Below are 23848 nucleotides of genomic sequence, written 5' to 3'. Positions count from 1 at the left end.
AATATAACCATTTTACCTTTTAGCATTCCTGCATTGTCTCACATCTTAGCTTATTGGGGGACAACTTATATTCAAACCATAACAGCCACTTTAGTATGACTCTTAGCAGCTTGTCAGCTTTCCCCACCCCCTCTGGTATATACTTTGCTATTATCTTCCTTCTTTAAAGTTTCATCACCATTTTGTTTCTAAGTTCCCTTCATATATTAAGAGATACATAGAGATAATTATTAGTAGTGTTAGCATGCCTAGAGGCATGCAGTGGATTATACAGTGAAAATCAGAAGAAAAAATGGTCATTCTTTGAAAAACTACATGAAGAAAAACAAACTCTAGGACAGATAACATTAAAAGCAATAAGAATATTAGTAAGAACCGAATTTTCCTAAATTATACTTATGTACCAAGCACTAGTGGTTCATTTATTTAGCTTTTGTGTGGATTTATTGCATCCTCCCAACAAATTTATAAGGCCAGAAATATTAATTAAATACAGATTCTATGAATGTGGTCCAGATTCATGAAGTACCTTGTCTGAGACTGCATCATGACTTCCAACCATGTCGTCCTGAAGAAACTGACCTCTTGACCCTTTATAGATAGATATTAACAAGATATTGAGAATTATGACCCATAGTTCTTACTGACCATGAAAATCAGAGTCAAAATTTTTGGTAGAAAGTAGTTTTTTACTTTATCTTCAGACCTGTCTAAGAGGAAGTATATTGACAGGATAGATCAACAAACTGCTGTGTGTTGGTGAATAAATTATTAAGGAGGAGAATGATAATTTACTAATCAACTGTAAGTTGGTTTTTTAAAAAGAATCCAAAAAGTCTACAGAATCCTCATGGATATCAAAGCCCATGACCATACCCTAGTGTTCAGGAGATCCCTAATTACCTCACACACTAGGGATTTACATGACTTCCTGACTTAACTGGAACCAGATTAATAACTGTGGAGAGAGTCACATGATTATTCTGGAAAATTGATCCAGATATTCCCCTTAATTTATTAAAAACTTCTCTCTTCTAACACATCTCTTATTCTCCTGGACCTGGTCAATGAAAAAATAACAAAATAACATGTGATTCTTTTATTTTCTAAGGAAATTCTGTTTAAATTAATTCTATTTTTTTTAGTTTTATTTTTAATTGATGTGTGTGTATGTGTGTGTATATATGTATATATAATTAAGAGTGTGTATATTTAATTTAATACATGTATCCAGTGTGTAATGATCAAATCAGGGCAGTTAGCAATCCATCTCCTTATATATTTATAATTTCTTAATGTTTGGACCTTTGAATTCCTCTTTTCTAATTCTCTATAAAACATAACAAACGTCGTGAACTACATTCACACTTCTGTGCTGTGGAACACTAGAACTTAATCCTCCTATCTAGCTGCAATTCCAAATTTTTAAGAGTGTAATTTAAATTTAAATTTCATTGTTCCAAAACAGAAGTTTTTCTTTTTTTTTACCATTTTGTTCCTACATAACATCCTCAAAGCCAAAAACTTTTTGCCAGCACCAAAAAGTGGTAGCTGGCAAAGCTGTACAAAATATGTGCAGTTGAATACCCATATTTTATTAGGACATACACTCATTCACCTATTGATTGAACACGCCATCACCATGGCTCTCCTTTATAACAGACACTAAGAGAGCTGAGATTTCATAAAGAGAAAATTTAAAGAATATTAGATTCAGAATTTGAAGTTTGAAGTACCAGTATTGTCAAGCTGAACCATTTAATAACAGAGTAACCTCAGTAGGTAACATAACTGCTTTGAATCTTGTTTATATTAAGAAAATAAAGGTAATAGTACCTACTTCACAAATGAAGAATACCCTTGATGAATGGAAATATTATGTAATTTCACAACAATTTGTTAAGTCCTATATAAATCAAAGCTTTTTCAGTATCACATTATAACAAAAGGTTTATGTTGTGTTATCAAATTAAATTTTATCACATAATATAATTAAAATGGGTTCTCTAAGAAAGAATAAAAGAAAGATATAAAAAAATTCAACATGAGGGAAAAAAACCACAAATTCTTAAATAGAAGGCAACATATTCCTGTCCATAGAAAGACACAAGTCCCTTTCCCACTGTGCATCTTCAGTAGAGAGAAACTGGCACCATGCAGCAAATTCAATAAAGTCTTATCAACAGGATAGTTTTTCAGTAAGGAATTGGAATGGAATTAGTTTCCTAGTGTGTCATTTTTTCCTGCTTATAAAATAGCTTAGGAGATAGCTTAGTGAGCTATTACTGCAGAACAGTCATCTACACAAGCTTTCAAGCCAGATTATGTGTTCAAATCTTGGTTATATATTCTCTAGGTATGCAATTTTCACTATGTTACTAAATCTCTCTGTTCCTCAGTTTCCTTAATTATAAATTTGAGATAACAGTACTGAACTCATAAAGCTAGTATTAGGTTTGAGATAAGTGCTTAGCATACTAAGCTTTTATTAGTTGTTATTCTTATTATACTTTTAATTGTTATTATAAATGAGACAGCAGCACACAAAATTCTTATGGCTGAAAACGAATTGTCAGGGATGTTATGTAGAAAGTAAGGAGGACCTTAGTACTGTAAGTGACAAAGGCAAATAGTTACCCATCCCTTTCTTCATTTTTTAAAATTTCTTCATCTTCATCTGTATATTACTTTATTCATTTGCCAAACCTCAGGTTGTCTGGAACACTTTCTGCAATCCCTGTCTGAGACTCAAAGATTTTGGCTTTCTTCTAAGAACTGGGTTTCAGTACTCTAAAGACAGAAAACATGCTAAGTATGTGTTAGATGGATTCAAATCATGTAATAACATATTTTGTTTTCCATTTCCTCCACTTTCAACAAGACGTGTTCAGTGTATCTATAGTCACAGAAATAAGATAGACAGAATTTATCTGGGTCTAATCAACCTCTCAAACTGAAATCAGGTTTCTTAAATATTATACCCATTATCCTCATCATTAAGCCATGTGATGTTTTATGGTTAATTACAGTTCAGAAGTCATATTCACATACTACTGGAATTAATTTCAGTAAGTCATTTTTAATAGATATTAATTTTCTATTTTTCATGCAATATTTTTGTTCTTTCTGTAAACCCTAGACAATTCTGTAAGTATGTTGTCAGAAAAAAAAATAAGGTCATCTACAGATATCACACTTCTCTGAGGCATAAGATAAAGGTGTGTCTAGTTACATACAAGATCATAAAATACCTATGTATTACAATTTTCTATGTTATTTTCACTCACTACACATAAAAACAGAATGCCAGTAGGACAATAAATTATGTGGTCACACCAATGCTGGACAACACAACACACAATAGCTAATGACAAACAAAAGTCACATGGATGCCAAAGGACAAGTAAATAATTGCTAGATGCTTCATGAGATAACCTAAATAGGCTCAGGTCAAATTAGCTGACTCTAAAATCACAACTTTTTCCATAATTCAGTCTGTTTTAAAGTTTTATATTAAGCTTTAGAGACCTATTTTACAGGTACTGGAACAAAGGTAAAGAAAAATATGATCTAGTCAGGCACATCCCCCAGGAAGTCACGGAGCACCATTTTTAACTGAGATCTTCTGAGGTCGAGACTACATAGCTTTCTAGCTGAATCTGTGTTTGGAAACCAAAGACAAAGCCTTATGCTGTACATAACAATCATCACACTAAAGGTACAATTTGGTGATGCATCTGTTAAGTGAAATAGAAAACTTAGAATAGGACTAATAATTAAGAAGACATGACTAACTGGCATAAAAGAATCAGAGAACAACTGCTGATTCTATATAATTAAGTGCTAAATTATTTAGTGAGGATAAAGAAGTTCAGAAGACACTTTGTGTGGGCTGGTGTATTAAAAGAGATAACACAGCAACTAGGCTTTGGAGAACTTGGATGACAAGCAGCAGGTGGAGAACGTTACAAAAGGATGGAGATAAAAAGAGGTATTTGGGCTTGCTTTTTGTGAAGCACATCAATAAACATGTACTGACCCAAGCCAACAGTTTGTATTGAAAAAGTGAACGAAATCTGATGAAAAACGTACATTGGGCCAGATTATGAGAATTCTGTCTAATTTTGTTTTATCCATACATATACATAATTTTACATAAATTCATAAATGTGGTAATGCATATGCTTTTGAATGTACAGTTTTTCTTTTCCTTTTTTGTTTCCCTTATCACCTGTTCTTCTTCCATCTAGTCACATTAATCTACCCACGTATGCTAACAACTAATATGTAACTTTTATTTTAACCCCATTTGAATGATTGAGCAGACTTTCTGTAGGCTAAGTGATAATTTGCCACATTTCGGGATATTCATTTGGTTTTCATCACTTTGTTACTAAGAGCAATTATGCATTAAACACCAGGATATACAGGTCATTACTCATAGGTGCTCTGTTTGTATGGAATAGACTAGTGTTAGCACTGCCTGAAGTTTTTTTTTTTTAATGTTTATTTTTTTTAGTTTTCAGTGGACACAACATCTTTGTTTGTATGTGGTGCTAAGGATCGAACCCGGGCCGCACGCATGCCAGACATCCCCAGCCCCCTGCCTGAAGTTTTACTTACATTTAACTGGAGTTACTTTGCCCTCCACTTTATTACTTTGCTTAAATATTTTATTTCTAACCAAGTATGTCTCTTGATATAATCCACTTTATAACTTTCAATGAAAAAAAAACTATGTTTATGTTTTGCATACTGACTGACATACTTGACATTTTTCATGTTTCTTTGTATCCATCAGGTATTTCCCATGTCTACTATTCCTCTTATTTTTTTTCCTTATTTTCCCAAGTTTTGATCAAGATGCATTGTATTTTGTTTGTTTCCTACCTGGATAATTTACTGTTCTTTTTTTGATTCCTGAAATATTACTTTTGTTTTCTTTGCTCTCATCATCAGATAATGTGAAACAAGTTATTTTGTCATTAAGATACGTGCTTCTACTTGTGTCCTAATTGATTTATTTCCAGTAAAAGTAGGTCTTCAGACTATTTTTACTTTCCACTTTTCCTTTCTCGCCTCCCATCCCCTTAATAGTCTTCTGTAGTAATTTTACATCCCCTACTTCCAACTACCTGCATTTGCTGAAATAATTGATAACAAATTCAAATTTATTTTATAGCATTTCCTTTTTAAAAAAAATAATTTATTTTTTAGTTGTAGTTGGACACATTACCTTCATTTTATTTATTTATTTTTATGTGGTGCTGAGGATCGAACCCAGGGCCTCACACTTGCTAGGTGAGTACTCTGCCACGGAGCCACAACCCCAGCCCAGCATTTCCTTTTTTTTTTTTTCCAGTATTTTTTTTTTTAGTTCTTAAGTGTCTCTAAGAATCATATTATTATTTCCTTGAATTTAATCGTATAAATACATAGATTAAATATTAGTGATTAGCTAGAGACCCATGGGAGTTGATGTTTCAATCTTGACTCCAAAAGGCAATCTGGATACAGATGGGACAATAAAGATACAAAATAAATCACCACTGGACACTCCTAAATGAATTGCCTTCTCATAAGAGGCAAGATTCTAGGTGATCAAGAATTGATTATAAAAACACACACAATTTTTGGTTAAACTAACAGGATTATGAAATCGATTGTGTTGAACAAGAGGGTTAAGAAAAGGATGATCTCACAGATTCAAAACCTGATTTGGTATTGGAACACTAGAGTTAATATGCACTCTTTACTGAAAGAAATCATATGCAAATCCTTGTTTATCATGAATAATGTAATGCTATATTATTTCCAAAATTCAACCATTGTTTTACAATAAAACACCACAAACTTAGAAGTCTTGAAACTTCAAACACTCATGGCTTATATAACCATATGCTATCTATTCTTAAAGTAATTACAACGACGTAATGTTTCCTTTGATATAGAAGCTTGCAAAAACTAAAAATATACGTGCTGGCTGAATTTGGCGCATTGCTTTCTATGTACATTTCTTAAATGGAAAAGAATGTATGTAGATTCCTCCTATTACATATAGAAATTATAGCAAGAAAGTTTGATATCAAATATGATTTGCTAAATATTTTTTAAGATGGCATAATATGGTCTACTATTCTGTGATACTAAACATAGCTTTTTAGATTTACTTCAATGAAAAAAGCTGTAATTGACTTTAATTATTGATATGTAAATAGTTTCAAGTCATCAATATTTACTTTCTTAATTAACTTCTTAAATAATCTATTCATGACTTGTTTTAGCAAACTTTTTGTCTCTCTGTGGTATCACAAAGTTTAATTTTAGACCCCACTCAAGGTCAGATTGTCACAAAGCTTCCATTTATAGATTTGGATCTGTGAGATATTTCATTACCACTTCCTATACCTTCCTTTACAGGGGAAAGCGGAATAAGCCTGGTAACACCAGCCATGAGGATTGCATTTCCGAATGCAGAGGACATGAAATTGTCTTCAGAAAGACCTGAGTTGTAGAATATGAGGGGTGAGATGGACTTTAGAGAAAATCTAACCCTTTAGCCTTTTACAGACATGACGTCCTCGTCCAATGAGGCAAATTAATGTCCCACAGTCAGACAGCATTGTTCGGCCCTGGATAAACATACATGTGCTAGACTCCTCTATCAATGCCCTTCTATACCTAAATGTTAGGTCAAGAAATGAACCTCCATGGCTAAGCACAGTTTTTGTTTCAATTACTAGTCTATAATATATAGTATTGGATTAAATGGCATAATTATATTTTTCAACATTATTTAAAATTTTTGCTAGTATTTTGTTTTTCATTTTTCATGTTTTTCTAGAAAAAGTAAAATATATATGATGTTTAAAGTTGGCTACATCACTTACTGCACAAGCCAGCATGCTTTTTAAACGTTTGAGGTTATTAGTAATTACACTGAGACAAAAGGGAACACAGAACAAAGTTATTCTATGAACTAATAGAAAATAAGATTAAAATATTAGTAGACAAAATGGAAAAATATCATTTCACTCATATATTCTCTGTCTAGACTTAGCTATAGTTTAAATTCTATCATCACAGATGTTATCACATGAACAGACTTTTTTTGCAAAAATTGAGCAATATTATTTTGCAGTCTACATTTATCATAAACAATGTGTCAGGAATATTTTTATTCTATAAATATTCATGTACATAGATTTTCATGTATTTATTAGTGCATTATATTTATATATAATATAGGAGTGCATTTGTTATAATCATAAATGTGTATAACATTTGTCTCCATTTTAATCCCCAGTATTACCCTTTCCCACCTCTCCTCCCTCCCGCTGGTCCACTTTCTTTATTCTGTTAGTGTCTTCCTTCTATGTATTTATCATTTTAATTGGTGCATTATAATTATATATAATAGTGAGATTCATTATTATATATTAATGCATGCATTCACCAAAATTTGGTCTATTAAATTCTGCTGTTCCTCCCCTTCCCCATCTCTCTTCCCTCACCCTTGATGCCTTTATCTATTCTTTTAACCCTCCCCTATTTTTCCTATGTCTCTGTGGCTTCTGCATATTATACATGAGAGAAAATATTTGAACCTTGACTTTCTCACTCTGGTTTACTTCATCAGTATTATGTTCTCCACTTCCACATATTTGCTAGCAAGTGATATAATTTCATTTTTCCTAATGGCTGAATAGGACTCCATAAGACTCCATTTTGTGTGTGTGTGTGTATGTGTGTGTGTCCACACGTGTGTGTATGTAGACACACACATACATACCACATTTCCTTTATCCATTCATATATCAATGGATACCATAATTTGGCTATTATGAACTGTACTGCTAGAAACTTTGGAATGCAGTTGTCACTCTAGTATTTCAGCTCTTTTGGATAAATATTGTGGAGCAGAATAGTTGGGCCATGTGGTGTTTCCACTTCCAGTTTTTTTTATTTAATTGATTTTATTTATTTTAATAAGAATTGTAAGAATTTATTTTATTTGTTTTAATAAGAATTGTAAAAATAAGAATTTATTTTATTTATTTTAATAAGAATTGTAATGTAATGCATTCCGCTATCATGTATTTTTAAAAATAAATTAAATTAAAATTGATTATTTTTATTTAATTTTTTTAATTTATTTTTTTAAATACATGACAGCGGAATGCATTACAATTGTTATTACACATATAGAGCACAATTTTTCATATCTTTGTGTATATCTTTCATATCTTTGTATGTTTACACCAATTCATGTCTTTATACATGTAATGTTTTTTGCATTACAATTCTTATTACACATATATACCACAATTTTTCGTATCTCTGTTTGTATATAAAGTAGGTTGACACCCAATTTGTGTCTTCATGCATGTACTTTGGATAATGATGTTCACTTCCAGTTTTTGCAAAACCTTTATAATGATTTCTATACTGGTTGTACTAATTTGCAGTCCCAAAAACATAAATTTTCCTTTTTCTCCACATTCTTGCCAGTATTTGTTTTTATTTATATTCTTGATGTTTGCGTTTCTAACAAGTGTTAAGATTAAATCTCTGTAGTTTTGATTTTCATTTACTTGATTACTAAAGATACTGAATATTTTTTAAATGTATCTATTGGTTATTTGACTTACTTCTTTTGAGAAATGTCTGTTTGATTCATTTGCCCATTTATTGATTTGGTTATTTGGGTTTTTTTTTTAGTTCATATAATCTGGATATTAATCCCATCAGATTAGTTGTCAGCAAAGATTTTTATTCCCATTATGTAAGGTTTCTTTCACCTTCTTGTTTCCTTGGCTGATACACATGGTTGCTTAGTATTATACTCATATTCTTATGACTGGTCATGTTCATTTAGAGATCACAGTTTGTACTAATCACCCAAGCTTCTTCAAAAGTCAAGCATCCATTATTCCTGGAAAATAAATATTTAATTATAAAAAATACAATATACCCCTACCTTCCTAGGCAAACACCCAAACAGCTAACAGGACACAACCCTATGTCAGTCAGGCACAGGCCTAGCTGTCAGAAGAGATACCAGCTCTAAATACCCTGTACCACCATTGAGTCTCAGCTGCGTCTTCCTTTGCTCAATGAAAAGGGGAATTTTGACAATTCACCAAAATATGATAAATTTTTCAATATGGTCAATGTATCAGTTTAAAAGTTTATGAAAATGGATATAGTATACTAAATAAGTCAACAGTTATTACATTCTTAGATTTTCCAAAGAACACTGCAAGAAGAGTGTTTATGAAATTATCTGTCTGGAGAAAACAAAATCATGAAGTAATACAAAGCCACAGACTAATATGCAAATCTCAAGAGGCAATTAACTTACTAGACTTATAGTTGAATATCTTACAATTGAACTCATTTTACAGATAATAAGAAGTAGTTGAGAATATGGAAAATTGTTTATTTGGAAAACATTTGTTTCATCAGTTTTTATGTGTGGATCATTTTTTAGGCACTGTAAGACACAGAAAGCAAGTCAACGCAAACTCTACCTTAAAGTGTTTCTTTTTAACTAGATAAAATACATAAGCCTACTTCCAAAGGTTATATATGCAGTTCATGGTAGAAACATGATATAATTTCATGAAGTAGAGTTAATAAAACTTTAAGTAAGAGATGGTTAAATTCACATTTAACTGCATTTGGGGGATGGATGTGAAAAAGGGAAATCTATATCCAAGTAATGGCATTTCCCTTGTTCCTTGAAGAATGAGAAAATTTTGAAAAAACTTATAAGTGGGAATTTTAGAACAATTATTCCAAGTGGAGGAAACATTAACCAAAAAAGCATCCATGATAGTTTCAAAGCAGTGCAATGGATTAGACAAAGGGGAATGAAGGGAAAGGAGGGGAGACAGAAAGACAGTGGAATGATTTTAGCATAGCTTTCCTATGTATATAAATGAATACACCACAGTGAATCCATATACCATGTACAACCACAAGACTTGTATACCAATTGGAATAAGATTTCTCCATGTATGTATAAATATATCAAAATATACTTTACTGTCATGTATAACTAAAAAGAACAAATAAAAAAGAAACTCTTAGAAACAATATGGGAAAATTCTGAGAACACATATGAAGCTTCAAGAAAGTACATTAATGAATATCATCTTGTTTTAAACTAAATTAATTGTAATAGGCTTACTAAGGTATAATTTATAAACAAAGAAGTACAAATATTTAATATTTGATCAGTTTGAACATGTGCAAACACCTGTAATACCCTTGCCACAAACAATGTAATAGAGTCAACAGCTGTGTGTGACAAAGTAGGTTATGACAGATGGATGGACAGATGACATGGTCTTGATTTTACAGATGTTTTAAAAAGTAATTAAAGCTTTGAGTAGGGGCATGAGGTAGGAGCTTCTGTTTAGTACATCATCTCCTTTATCCTACAAGCCTGCCTTCACTTGACTCTACCTTCTCAAGCAAATCATTTTTTCCCATCCTTTCAAAATACTGTATGGTAACATCTCATCAGGCTAGACTCAAATAAAGTGGAGCTATTGATTTTCCTCCATTATTTTCTCTTGGTCACATCCATCAGGAGTGTCAGATATGAATGTTTATCTGAGCATACAAACTGGATACTGGTAGGACCAACCTTGTTAGTTCAGTTGTTACACTGTGCATGTAGCCAGGGACCACAGCTTTTGGGGGAACTGATTGCTAAATTGCACTTGTTGCTTTCTTTCATGATAGATTATGACTTTTAAAAGAGCTGATTCGGGTCTTTAATAAAATATAAGAAAAACTAGGGCCAAGGAATTACCCAAAAATTAAATACAAATATATATAAGCCTATGAATGTATGCATACATATTTTAATATATTTAATTTGTCTTTGCTTTAGGATGATGGCAACTGCTCAAGTCACTGAATAAACTTTTTTTCTAAAACAAATTTACATCTTTAAAACTAATTTCTTTATTTATTCATTAATAAGAATGCATTGAGCTTGTTTGACAAAAACTACAATGGTTTCTAAAAGATCAGATAATCTACACTCAATCAGCCTTCAAGGAGACTATATTCTCCCTCTAAAAAATGGTTCCCAAGGAGATTAATTCTTTATTCTTTGCTGTTTATAGATAAACTCCTTACCATGGGAATTTGTGATTTCATTTCACTAATTAATACCAGAAAAAACTAAGTTCTTAAAAAGAAATAATTGCAAAGAAAATGTCTATCTCTATTTGTTACCACTTAGATAGTGCAAAGCAGAATTGGCAATTTTAATACTAATTATGACAATGATTCAGTATCCAAAGAGGGAGCATCAGAACTTGCTCAGCTTTGATACGGCTTACAATGCAGGGATCTGTGAGATTCATTTGGCTAAGTTGAGCTTCATATTTAAAGATTCAAAGGAATATAAAGCTTCCCAGTAATGTAAAAAAAAAAAAAAAACAGACTTATTTACCTCTCTGGGAGACAAAGAAAGCTGGTGTCATGATAAATTAATTACATAAGGAGGGCAAGAGACAGGTGGTGAGGAGAGAGAGAGAGAGAGAGAGAGAGAGAGAGAGAGAGAGAGAGAGAGAGAGAGAGAGAGAACAGCAGAAACCCCAATGACAAAAAAAAATGCCTCTTAAAGACTAAAAAACAAATTGGAATTATAGCAAGATAGATGAGGAGTAGGGGGAATTTCAACATATATGTGATACACACCCCCCCCCACACACACACATTCAATATGTGTCATTTGTAGAAAGCATGAGATAAAGTTGGAAAGTATTTTGAAAATCACTCAGAACCTCAACTTGCAAAAGTAATTAATTAATGACTCTGGGCATGTTGGCATATTTCTTTACTTTTTTTTTCTGTTTTCCAAAACATAGCCAATATCATACTATTATATTAATCATGCCCTTTCACTGAACATTATATAAATTAACACTTTCTCATTAAAATTTTGGAAAAGATTTTTGAAACCAAAAATAGTAAGTAAAATCAGCCCAACTCATTTAGTTTAGCCACCTTTTATGTGGCAATTTAGCACTTATTCCTAAACTTTCTATAATGGAGAGGTCAGCTTTCAAAATATTTGCATTTACCAGGTCACAGAAAGATGTTATCAGAAAAGTTGTTCAAATATCTTTTCCCATACTCCCAACTCCTAAACACTACCCCCCCCACACACACACTATCTCCTTCTCTCTCAACACACACACACACACACACACACACACACAATCTTTTCCTTCTCTTTGCACTGTCTTTCCTATAAAGCAGATGGTGCTTAAAATTTCCTCGGCCCCTCACAAAGCTGTTCCTCTAGCAACCTTCCCTAAAAGACTGATTTTAAAACAAGCAAAGATGTTCTTTGAATCCCCTGCTAGGCAATCTGGCAGTCCAACCCAAAATGTTTCTAATTAAAAAAATCAACTTTATAACAAGATAATTTAATCATAGCAGTACTGCAGAGGTTAGGGTGTAGGGTGTTAAAAATAATTCTAAACTTCTTGTTTTTTAGAAAGAAAATTATTTCTAATGCTATTCAAAAATCTCACTTCATCTCAGGTCTAGCAGATATATTCTTGCCTCTCGTTCTCACAAACCTTGAAACTTAGGAAACAACAGTTCTTTGGCTGTACTTTTGTACAATGATAGGTTATATGTTCCATTAGGAATTGAGGGGTTTGAATCGGGAAGCAGTGAAAGAGAAGGACAGTAGATCATACTGAAACATGTGTTGGTCCCACTTTGGACACTGCAGTGGATGTGCCAAAGTTATTTCACTTCTTTGGATATTGGGTGACTTCTCTTTCAAATATGGATTGATTGTGTGCTTGTGAAAATCCTTTGTTAAGTCTGAGCCTCAGTTTCTTTTTCTAATATTAGAATTATAACATTTTTCCTAATTTATTGGGTTTTTAAGAGAAGTAAGCTATCATGGATAGTATTTTTAATACATGTCATGTCATAGATAATAAATGGTTCCGTATATCATGAATGTTTAAAGATCAGAATAGCTGAAGCAGAAAACTAAATGTAATGTGCTAGATAGTAGCAGAGCTTATTTAATAAAACGTACTACTGGGTAAGCCAAGGTAGTTTCCCCTCCTAATGTTTAAATTTAAGAGGGAAAGATAAAAATGTATTTGCATCTCCTATTTCATTTCAGAGCAGTGACCAACTCTACCCTTCTTTAAAAGTGCCAATATTTGCAGACCAACTTTTAAATTAATGCTAGGGCCTGAACGCAATAACCAGCCTTTAAGCCTGAAAAGGGTGGAGGAGGGCGGTATTAGAGAGGTACGCGTGCATTTTGTGTAGTCCTTAAGAATAAGTCTTCCTTTCTCATGTCCAACCAACCTTGCACGCAACGCCCACCTCCACTGCGGCACTGGACCTGTGGAGATGCGGGGTTATTCCAGGAGTAGCCACTAAGGGGAGCCGGACGCTGGACCGCCCTCTCGGTTGCCATAACAACGACACTGGCGGGCGCACGGTCTTTGGAGCTAAGTGCTGGCTAAAGCAGGTGTCGGATTGCAGTGCGTTTGCGGAGGCTCTGGGATTTCTGGTAGCCCAGGAGCCTCTCAGAATCTTGCTACTATTCCTCCGCCTCCGTCCGGGAAAGCTCCCTAACCCAGCGCGGACGCGCAGAGTGAAAATGGTTCACCATTCAGGCTCCATTCAGTCCTTTAAGCAGCAAAAAGGTCAGTGGGAATCTTGCTACCCCCTCCCCGCGGGCGTCACTTCCCCCTCTGCATGCCCTTGCAGTTGTGTAGGAGCAGCCTCTCCAGGTTTAAAGCAGCACAGAAGTGAGGAACTCTGTGAAGTTAGTGATAATTATAATAATGATGATAATAATAAATGTATATTTTAATTGTTTCTTCACTTCACATATAGCTCTGATTTTCTGAGCCTCCGCGCGGTGCCCGGGAGAAACAGGATTTATTTCAGGACTGCTTCAGTGAGTTGCAGTGAGCCCGTTAAGTAGGAGTTGGCTGAGTAGCCCTGTACCCTTGTGAGATTTGCAGACAGAAAGGCTGGACGATGTTGCCTCCTTATGGGATTCAAATGTCTAGTATGCTTTTCTAAAGCGAGTCCTTACAATTGAAAGGCGTTTCCACAATCCTAGAATAAATGCATCTTGAAGAATTCCTGAAGTTGGCCTGTCCCAGAAGAAGGTGCTCTGTAACTTAACTTGGAAAACTTAATTTTTGTCCGTGTCCCACGCTTGGATGGGTTCAGATTTCCTTGTTAGGTTTCTCTTCTAGTGTCCTTCTGTTACCTTCAAGTTTCTCCACGAAAGCACTGATTAGAGTCTTTATGTTCATAATCAGATCAAGAATTGTTCCAAGTTATCCTCACTCTTTGGTTCTTGCTCCTTATTTTGTTTAATAAAAATGCTTTTATAGAGAGCACATTTATTTCAAGGCACATTCACGATTTTTTTTTGTGTGTGTTTTATTGCCTAGGAGCATTTATTCAAGCAAATAATTACCTTTTTACTGAATTAACAATGGTAATTAAGCCACAGTTCACCATACAGTACCTAATGTGTGCATTTCAGAATAGTAAATTTGTCCATTCAAACTGTTTGTTTATATATTTTACTTCTTTTCCCCTGTATCATCTGTATTTCTTTTGTCAACAGTTGTTTCCAAGTAGGTCTTTTACTTTGTTTTTAAACAAAAACTTGTACACATAATTTATAAATAATTCTTGCATAAGACAGAATATTAGTGTGAAAGAGCTCAGAATTCCCTAACTCTGTTATCCAAGATCAAGTGTTCTGGGATCCTTCAAATAGATGTTAAATTGGGGTTATTGGGAAATACTGTTGGCATTGATGAAAATTTCAGCTAATATGCAATTAATTTTCAATACAAAATGTTCCAAAAATTTAAATTACTTCAAGAAGTTTTATTCTCTTGACTCTTTAAACACCTACAAATTTTCAGAATTAAGACAGATTTCAGGACCTTTGCAACAGCCTCACACAATTAGTAACCTCCTATGATACATGACTATAGGTGACATTTATTTTTCTGGGACCTGGAATATTGAAATGTCCCCAACAACAACTTCCTGGGGATACATGTTGAGTATTTAAGAAGAAACTGATTGACAGCTTTGGGACCACTGTCATTGCTGAAAGTGGGTGATAAAAAAATATTCAAGTCCTGCCACTTCATATTTTTTGTGATGTATTATGAGCCATTTATTTTCAAGTTTTCTCTTAATCTTTGACACAAAAGGAGACATTAGCAAAATGATAAACATATAGAGGCAAAAGAGTAAGAAAGAAGCAAGATTAACTTTTAGCTAAGTGGTTTTGATTTATTGCTTCTTAATTTTGCTTGACATTAGAGAAAGATCAAGTTAAGGATTAGCTATTTTAATTTTTCAAATAGAAAAAATGTGATACTCTGTATGCTTTCTGACCCAGGAGACATGCAACAGAAAATTTTTAGGGTTGCTTGTCACCATAATACTGCCCAGTAAAGTGGAGAAAATTTTCCATGGAACTCTGCAGTCCTAAATTTTAGGCTTGCCATTGTAACTACCTGAAAAATCTTTAAGAAAATGTTTAAATTCTCTGGGCTTTGGTTCACATATAGTATGAAGGCATAGGACACCTGGACCCATAGTCTTTTCACTTTCTTCTCATGTATGGGAGGCGCAGGTGGCAATATGAAGATAGAGATGATTACTTTCTGAGCTAGATGAAAAGGACAGCCTTATGTTTAGTTCATTTTTAGGAAATAATTATCTGAGTAATCCTATTATAGAGTTTATTTTTATTTTAGTCAAGTGAGTCCAATGCCTTTTTTTCAAAAAAAGTATATTTCAATTTTATAGTACTTAGAAATAGCCTGAGATATTTAGAAAACACCATCATGTTAAGATTTTAAAATTTTCCACTCTCATATGGAAACATTACACAAGGCATGGGTATTTTCTGCTATGTTTGAGAACAATGTAGTAGTAGTCCATTTCTCATCCACATTCCCTTACTGCCACTTCTCAATCTCTTTCCATAAATCAGTAGATGCCAGAATCTGTAAAATGAAATGCTATTTGTAAGCCCAAATTTCTCCTTAAGCATAAATGTCCTTATCTGGAGCTCTGCATATAAACTCTGTATATCCTCCTTAAAATTATAATATCTCTAAGTTTCAGTTACTGCTTTTTTGAAATAAATATAATAATACATTCCTTGCAGAGATATAATGTTTATTAATGTGGTATTTATTTGAGGCTCAAAAATTAAGTAAATATCTATAATAATTATCATTCCCAGATTCATTTACTTTTTGTCATTTCCTTAGAAGTAAAAGGAACCTTTAGCAGGTCCCTTATAATTTTTTTACTGTCTTTTCTTTTACTCATTTAATTTTATCACTTTGGGATTCATCTTGAACTTCAGACCATTCCTGTCATCAGTTGAAGTTACAAACTCTACCCAGTACCCTCAGGGAAACTTCTGAAAAATTGCCATAGAATAAATTTAAACATACAGTTGAACCTGTTTAAAATTTCATTGCAAGTAAATAGTATTGTTCACTTCACACTCAGCCCACACGTTACCATCTTCATGCTGTATTTATGCTGGGGACTCTGCATAATGATAGCATTATCCAGAACACTTTCATTCCTGAACCTATCACTGCAAAACCCTTCTGCAGAGAAGGTGGTATGAAAAGAAGTCTATCAGGTTTGTTAGACATCTTTATGAGAATCTTAGTCAACTCTGATTTTCTAAGAAAAAATTAATCCTTTTTTGTTCTGGACAGTGTCATTATGTTTCTGAAGAAAGTATCCACATATATTTTCAATTTTTTTTATTCTACATTTAAATTCTGAGTTTTTCTTTTGAAGAGGTTTAATAAGTTATGAAATAAAAAATGAAGCTCTTGGGCAATGTGGGGAGTGAAGGCACAGTGTGCTTTTTTTTTATGCACTCAGGATAAATTAGAGTATGTTATGGTTACAGATGACTGAGAGTGCGTGTTTGCTTTTGCCTTAGCACATTTTGGAGGAACACATTAGCTGGCAAATTAGCAGTGATTTCTGGGGAAAGTCCAGCTTTTCTTCCTCGCCTGGATTGCTGTGTTTCCCTTGATTTTTGATGGACTCATGTGTCATAGGAGAGTGGGCGAAAAAAGAACAATGATAGTTGTGGCTTCTGGTGGCTGCTTATTTACCAGTAGTGCTACCAAGACATTTAGAGAATCCATAGGTCACATTAAACACAGCCTGTTGCTCCAGCTTCATGGGATTAGCTGAAGCTCTGAGTGATTCATTGCTATCCTAAAGAACATTTGGCTAAACCTAAAAAGAATATTTCAATAATTCTGCAGAACCAAATACTTTCTACTAAAATTAGTAGTTTAAGATTTATAATAATTTGTATTTATATGGGACCCATAGATTGTAAAGCACAGTCATTTCCTTTTTTCTACATAACTCATTTAGTCCTCAAGTGTCTACCTATAAGGCTTTCCACCACCCAACTTTGTGCCCAGTTTCTACTTCATGCTACCCAGAGAGAGAATCCTGGGGAAATACAGAGCTTCAGAATCTCTGATATCTATGCTGTAGGCCTCCCTTCAACCTCATGGATCTGTTTGGGATTCAGAACCTTCCTACACTCTTACCTTAGAGAAAGCAGAAAAAAATCTGAATCCATTTATACAAGAATGGAAATTTATTCACCTATGTGTGCTAATGTTTCCTTGCATTTGCAGTCTAGTCTTTATTTATGATTAAAGGACAGAAGGAATGATCTCTTGTTAAAATAATTGTTACATAGGAAAAAAGTTAAGGAAGACATTTTATGCTCAGACATTATACTTATCTTGGGTTGGAACTGAATAGAAGCCTGTATGATTAAAAAAAAAAATCATGTCTCATCTCATCTGGAGCCCCTCTGGTCTTCTGCTTTGTTCTTTAATCTTTAACGTCTCTGTCTTTCCTGCCGTAGAAAAGAATTTCTAGTTATTAAGAATTCTATTTCCCCAGGAAGACTGAGACAAACTATGAAAATAATACAGACAAGCACTCTACCAAGTGAGCTGTATCCCCAGACCCCAGGGAATTATCCAAGACAAAATCAAAACACATGTGTCTGGTACCATTGCTTAAAAAATCTCATGTATCTCAAATGCCTCAGCAAAATTAGTGTCAAAATTCAGAGTAGAAAGCCTGATGTTTAAGGGTTTTGAATTAGCAAGAATAGTGTACATTACACGATAAATGTGTATCTTCTATTAGTAATGAACAAGAGTGATGAAGTTTAAAGTAAATTTCACCCAAAGTAATTGTGATTTAAATATATGAGTATTTTAAACTCATCTGAAAGTTCAGTTATATGAAATAGCACATTCCTTGAAAAGTCTAGAATTTTGATGTGTTCACTTAAAACTGGGATTTAACATATCATGCACATGGATGCTGCTGAAAAAAAGATATTTGGGATTGATAATTAAATAAATCAGTCTGTCATAAAAATCCAATCCCTTAAAAATCAAAGGATAGCTCAACCTTACTTACGTTTACTCTTTTGGCATTTTATAGGGGTGCATATATTTATAAAATAATAGCATAAAATTATGTCTTAATGTGATATAGTTGTAGTTGACTGGTAAGGGCACTGACTCAGAGTTTGCTATAATAGAATTCTTCAAACTTCTCTGGAACTTAGGGTTTGCTTTCCCTGGGCCGTGGGTTCCTAATGGAACACTTTGGAACAATCACACCCACACCCTCAGGGTTGTGATGAATGATAATGAAAACAACAACAACAACAAAACTCTTGCAGCAACTATTATTATATAGACACTTCTGTTCACTGTCCCAAATTTTTAAAGATATACTGCGCTATTTCATATTCTTTAAAGCTTTGGTAATAGTTTTATTTTTCTTACACTAAGGGATAAGGGATTTGAGGTTTCAATAACTTGTATGCATTGCTTACTGGGTGGTAGAGCTGGGCTTTGAACTCAGCCTTCCCTAACTCAAAAATCCACATTTCTAACTACTGTGAAGTCCATAAAGAAGCCTAGCTATAGCAGTTCTTTGGAGTAAATGAAACTGGAACATCTAGAAATCATCTCACTCTTATCTGACTTCCACCACAGTTGGCTATGGCTTTTCCCCTCACTCTAACTCTTCTCTCCACAAATGTTAGAGTTGAAGGCAGAATTCTATCATTTTCAAGCTTGGCCTCTCTTTGTGGCCTAAGTCACCTTGTGTCTAAAATGAAAACTTGGGACACAATAATCTCTGTGTTCCCTACTGGCTCTACAGTTCATCAGAAGTTAAAGAAGTGTGAAATCATATTCTAAACCTGGCAGTGCATTAGCACAACCATGTTGGCTGTCCCTTTGTCATTGCCTTCCCTCCTAAATTGTCCTCCAAGTAGCTATTACTTTGAATTCTGACTGAGCTTGATGCAACAGCCAAGGCTGCAGGATACAGTTTCACCATAACATGTGTCTCCCATCCTCACTGTAACTGAGATGCAGCTGGCCTGTCTGGGAGGACTTCTTTGAGGATAAATTGGGTAGTCCAGAATTTATATCTTTGACAATATATTTGCAAATGTGCTATATTAATGGTGGGCCACATTTTACCATTATGTCTTTAGGCTACTAGGCTGACCAAGAAGTATCTCCTGAAAAAGGACTCCTAAAATTGTATATAGTTTATATTTTCCTTTAAAACACTCTTTATAGTAATTTGCAGAAGAGGGTGGTACTTAGTTTGCAAAGGTATGCACAAGATCTGGTTTTCAACAAACGTTTCATCATGCCCAGGTGTCTTAGCCAAATAGTTTCATTTACTTTTGCTTATTTTCCTAGGTCCATGAGACCTAGGCTTCTCAATTGGCAACATCTGAAGAATCACCCAGGATTCTTGTTAAAATAAGATTTCTGTGTTCTTACAAATTCATTGTCATAATATATAACCATTGTGCCAAAGAAAAGCACTGAGTGAAATAAGTAGATATGTCAAGTCACATAGAATGTAAGTTACCATGGGCAAGCAAATTAATTGTATAAGCTCTAATCTCTTACTTACAAAACCAGAATAGTAAGTGCTGTCATTACATAGTCAGTCTTTTCTGGACATTGTTGAAAGTGCCCTTAATATAATCTTTATAAAATGAAGTTTCTATTATTTATGTCAGGGGTGAGGAAAATCTGAGAAGTTGAGCAAGGTTCAAAGTCACACAACTAGGAGTGGTGGAACCAAAATATGTATCTGGCAGGTAGAAACATGAGAATAGTAATTACATATAGACAGTACTTCCTACTGTGTGTGTGTGTGTGTGTGTGCGTGAGAGAGAGAGAGAGAGAGAGAGAGAGAGAGAGAGAGAGAGAGAAGGAGGAAGAGGAGGAGGAGGAGGAGGAGGAGGAGGAACATAGTTTGGGTGGAGAGCACATTTACTTTATCTATTCATTGTGATACTAAAATTGATTCTGTATCTTGGCAATTGTGGAAAATGCACTAATGGACATGGGTGAAAGTTTCCCTTTTCTCCACATCCTCACCAAAACGTGTAATTGTTTTCTTGAAATAGTCATTTTAATAGGTATGAGATAATATCTTGTAATATGATTCATTTGCATTTCTCTGATGATTAGTAATATTGAGCAGCTTTTCATAAACCTGTTGGCATTTGTATCTTTTTGAGAGATGTGTGTTTAGGTCCTTTATACATTTTTTATTCCAATTTATATGTTCTTGCTAATTGGTTGAGGTCCTTACTTGTTTGGGGAATTAACTCTTTATCAGAGGCATTGTTTGCAAATATTTTTCCCCATAGGGTAGTTTGTCCCTTCACTTTATTAATTGTTCCCTTTGCTCTGCAGAGACATTTTAGTTTGATGCAAACCCTTGTGTCTGTTTTACTTTTTTGGTATGAGTTTTGATGCCCTTAGCACATTTGTGGAATATCAATTGATCACAAACATGCATTGATTTTTTTGTTGTCTATTTTGTTTCATGGTGCTATGTTCTTTTTTGTGGCCAATACGAAGCTGTTTTGATTACTGTCACTTTAGGGTATATTTTGAAGTCAGATAATGAGCTGTATTTGGTATGGTTTTGGTATTTGAGTGGTTCCACACAAATTTCAAGATTGTTTTTTCTATTTCTCTGAAAAATGACATTGGAATTTTGACTGGAATGCCACTGAACCTGTAGATTGCTTTCTGTAATTTTGATGCTCTAACAATGTTATTTCTTCCAACCATGAACTTGGCTTATTTTTCCATTTATTTATTTATTTATTTATTTTAATTTTTTATTGTTGGTTGTTCAAAACATTACAAATTTCTTGATATATCATATTTCACACTTTGATTCAAGTGGGTTATGAACTCCCATTTTTACCCCATATACAGATTGCAGAATTACATCAGTTACACATCCATTGATTTACATATTGCCATACTAGTGTCTGTTGTGTTCTGCTGCCTTTCCTATCCTCTACTATCCCCCCTTCCATTTATTTTTTTCAGTTCTTCATTGTCTATCCTTGATGTTTGAGAGTTTTCAGTGTACAGCTCTTTCACCTTCTTTACTAAATGGACTCCTACGTATTTTATTATAATAAGATGTTGAGTTTTGTCAAATGCTGTTTCTGCATCTGTTGACCTGATTATCTGGTATTTGTCCTATATTTTGGTACAGTAGCATATCACATTTATGAGTTTGAATATGTTAGGCCATATTGCATCCCAAAGATAATCCACACTGATCCTTGTGCTTTATCCCTTTTATTTGCTAATCAAATTATTTTGCCAGTATTTTGTTGAAAATTTGTTTATTTGCATTAACTAGGGACCTGTCATTTTCTATACTTGTAGAGTTATCTGGATTTGACTTGAAGGTAATGCTGGCCTCTTAAAATAAGTTTTGAAGTGTTTCCTCTATTCAGTTTTTTTTACAAGAGTTTGAGAAAATGTTAATTCTTCTTTAAATGTTTGATAGAATTCACCTGTGAAACTGTTACGCCCTGGGCTTTTCATGATTGGGAGAGTTTTGAATACTAATCCAATCCCCTCACTTATTAATATTCTTGTAATGTGATTTATTCTCTTTATTCAATGTTATGATACTTTTAATGTTTCCAGAAATATATCTATTCCTTCTACATTCACCAGTGTGTTGGTATATAACTGTTCATTATATCTCATGATCTTTTGTATTTTTGTGATATGAATGCCTCCTTTTTACTGTTTGTCTTCCAAAATTATCTCTCTAAAATTAGTAGAATGAACATGTCAACACAAGATGGCTTTATAGTGGTAGTGGAAGACTCTATTGGATAAATTGAGTTTAGGTGCCAAGTAGCTTAGATTCAAATGTTTCTTTTGTATATTTTGGTATATAATATTGCATGATCCTTGCATTAATTTTTAATTTTCAGAGCTTTACTTTTTCTTGCATTGGGGCTGGTGGGATTACTTGAATATGACTTGTTATCTAGTACTCTAAAATAATAAGACATGCACCAATTTACTTCCACTCTTTGCTGGTACTTTTCCTGATCTTAAAAGTCCTATGATAGCCCAAGGTAATACCTACAAAAAAATAAATTCAAATTTAACAGGTTTTTTCTTACACTTTTAACCATTCAGTTGTTAGAAATCTTAGTTAATATTTTTAAATCGTATCACATTTGTAAATTTCAGACTAATTGTGGTTTAAAGTTAGAAAACAAAAGTAGCTCTAAATTTTTATATACTTTTCATAAAAATAGAAATTTCTGACTATTCATGACCTTTTATCATGCTATAAAAGAAAGCAGTATTGTTCATGGAATGAAAGTATGGAAAACGATAACTAAAAAATGTTTTTCAGATAGGGATCAAATTTCATATTTTTCTTCACCATATGTTATTCCTCATAATATGAAACAAAAAGATTTATGATTTCAAACACTGAAAGTAGGCAAAAAATTGGGGTAGGGTTCAAACACTAAACTCAAATTTCCTTACTGAGGCAGATAGTTTCATTTTTTAATACTTTATTATAATGCCTCCTTAGGGCCACTAATATTTAGAATGATGCTTCTCTGTTTCTCATACATTGCTTCAAGATAAATGAGTTGGTGGTGAGTGCCACAATTAACAGCTTGCAGTTAGTCATAACTCTTACCAGATGTGACTAAATCACCCACTCAGACACTCTTAAGGCCATTTAGATAACATTAGTCTACAGTTTAAATCATGGCTAGCAGTTACTTTATATTTATTTATTTAGTACTGGTGATTGAACCCAGAGGCACTTAACTACTGAGATACATCCCTATCCTTTTTCATCTGCTTTTTATTCTGAGATAGGGTCTTGCTATTTCTTAGGGCCTTGCTGAGTTGCTGAGGTTGGCTTTGAACTGGTTATCCTCCTGCCTTACCCTCTTGAGTTGCTGGGATTATAAGCATGTGCCACCACGTCTGGCCAATTAACTTTAGTATATATTATCCACATAATTCATGTTTTGTAAAACATTTATATTCTCTATAAAACACTACATAATAAAACTGAACAATTAATATATACATAAAGTTATTCTGCTAATGTACATTTTATACATTAAAATATAATTCTTAAAATTTCATTCCTGTAATCTGAGAACTACATGGGAAATGAATATCATATTGTCTTTAAGAATTGCATTGTTTAATATTAAAAGATAAAAAGGGTTGGAAAATTTGGATCTTTGCCTCAGTATTGAAGGGGAAGAAACCTCTTGATGCCAATTTAAATCATGAAAATCAATGCTTTCTTGGAAATTAGTGGATGTCCCTTCATTAATATAAGATACAAA

The 23848-nt window shown here is 33.6% G+C and overlaps 1 protein-coding gene across 2 annotated transcripts in view; it reads left to right on the top strand.

The window, feature by feature from the left end:
• The window catches only part of Ano3 (anoctamin 3), a 394245-nt gene that overhangs the window by 114809 nt on the left and 255588 nt on the right, over positions 1 to 23848 (top strand). Inside the window, exon 1 of one of the 2 annotated variants that reach the window (XM_046438221.2) lies at positions 13478 to 13715. The exons of the other annotated variant lie outside the window; for it this stretch is intronic. Coding sequence (XP_046294177.1) covers positions 13670 to 13715 — 46 coding nt within the window. The 5' untranslated portion in view covers positions 13478 to 13669. Of the gene's footprint in view, positions 1 to 13477; positions 13716 to 23848 lie in introns of those variants that run through there. 2 annotated transcript variants of the gene reach the window in all.

The sequence above is a fragment of the Marmota monax genome, unplaced genomic scaffold (genome assembly GCF_021218885.2).
Source record: "Marmota monax isolate L192 unplaced genomic scaffold, Marmota_monax_Labrador192_F-V1.1 WCK01_AAM20220418_F8-fsc00061, whole genome shotgun sequence".
In the NCBI taxonomy this organism is placed as follows: domain Eukaryota; kingdom Metazoa; phylum Chordata; class Mammalia; order Rodentia; family Sciuridae; genus Marmota; species Marmota monax.
Note: the sequence above shows the minus strand (reverse complement) of the source record. Positions and strands in the feature narration are given on the sequence as shown.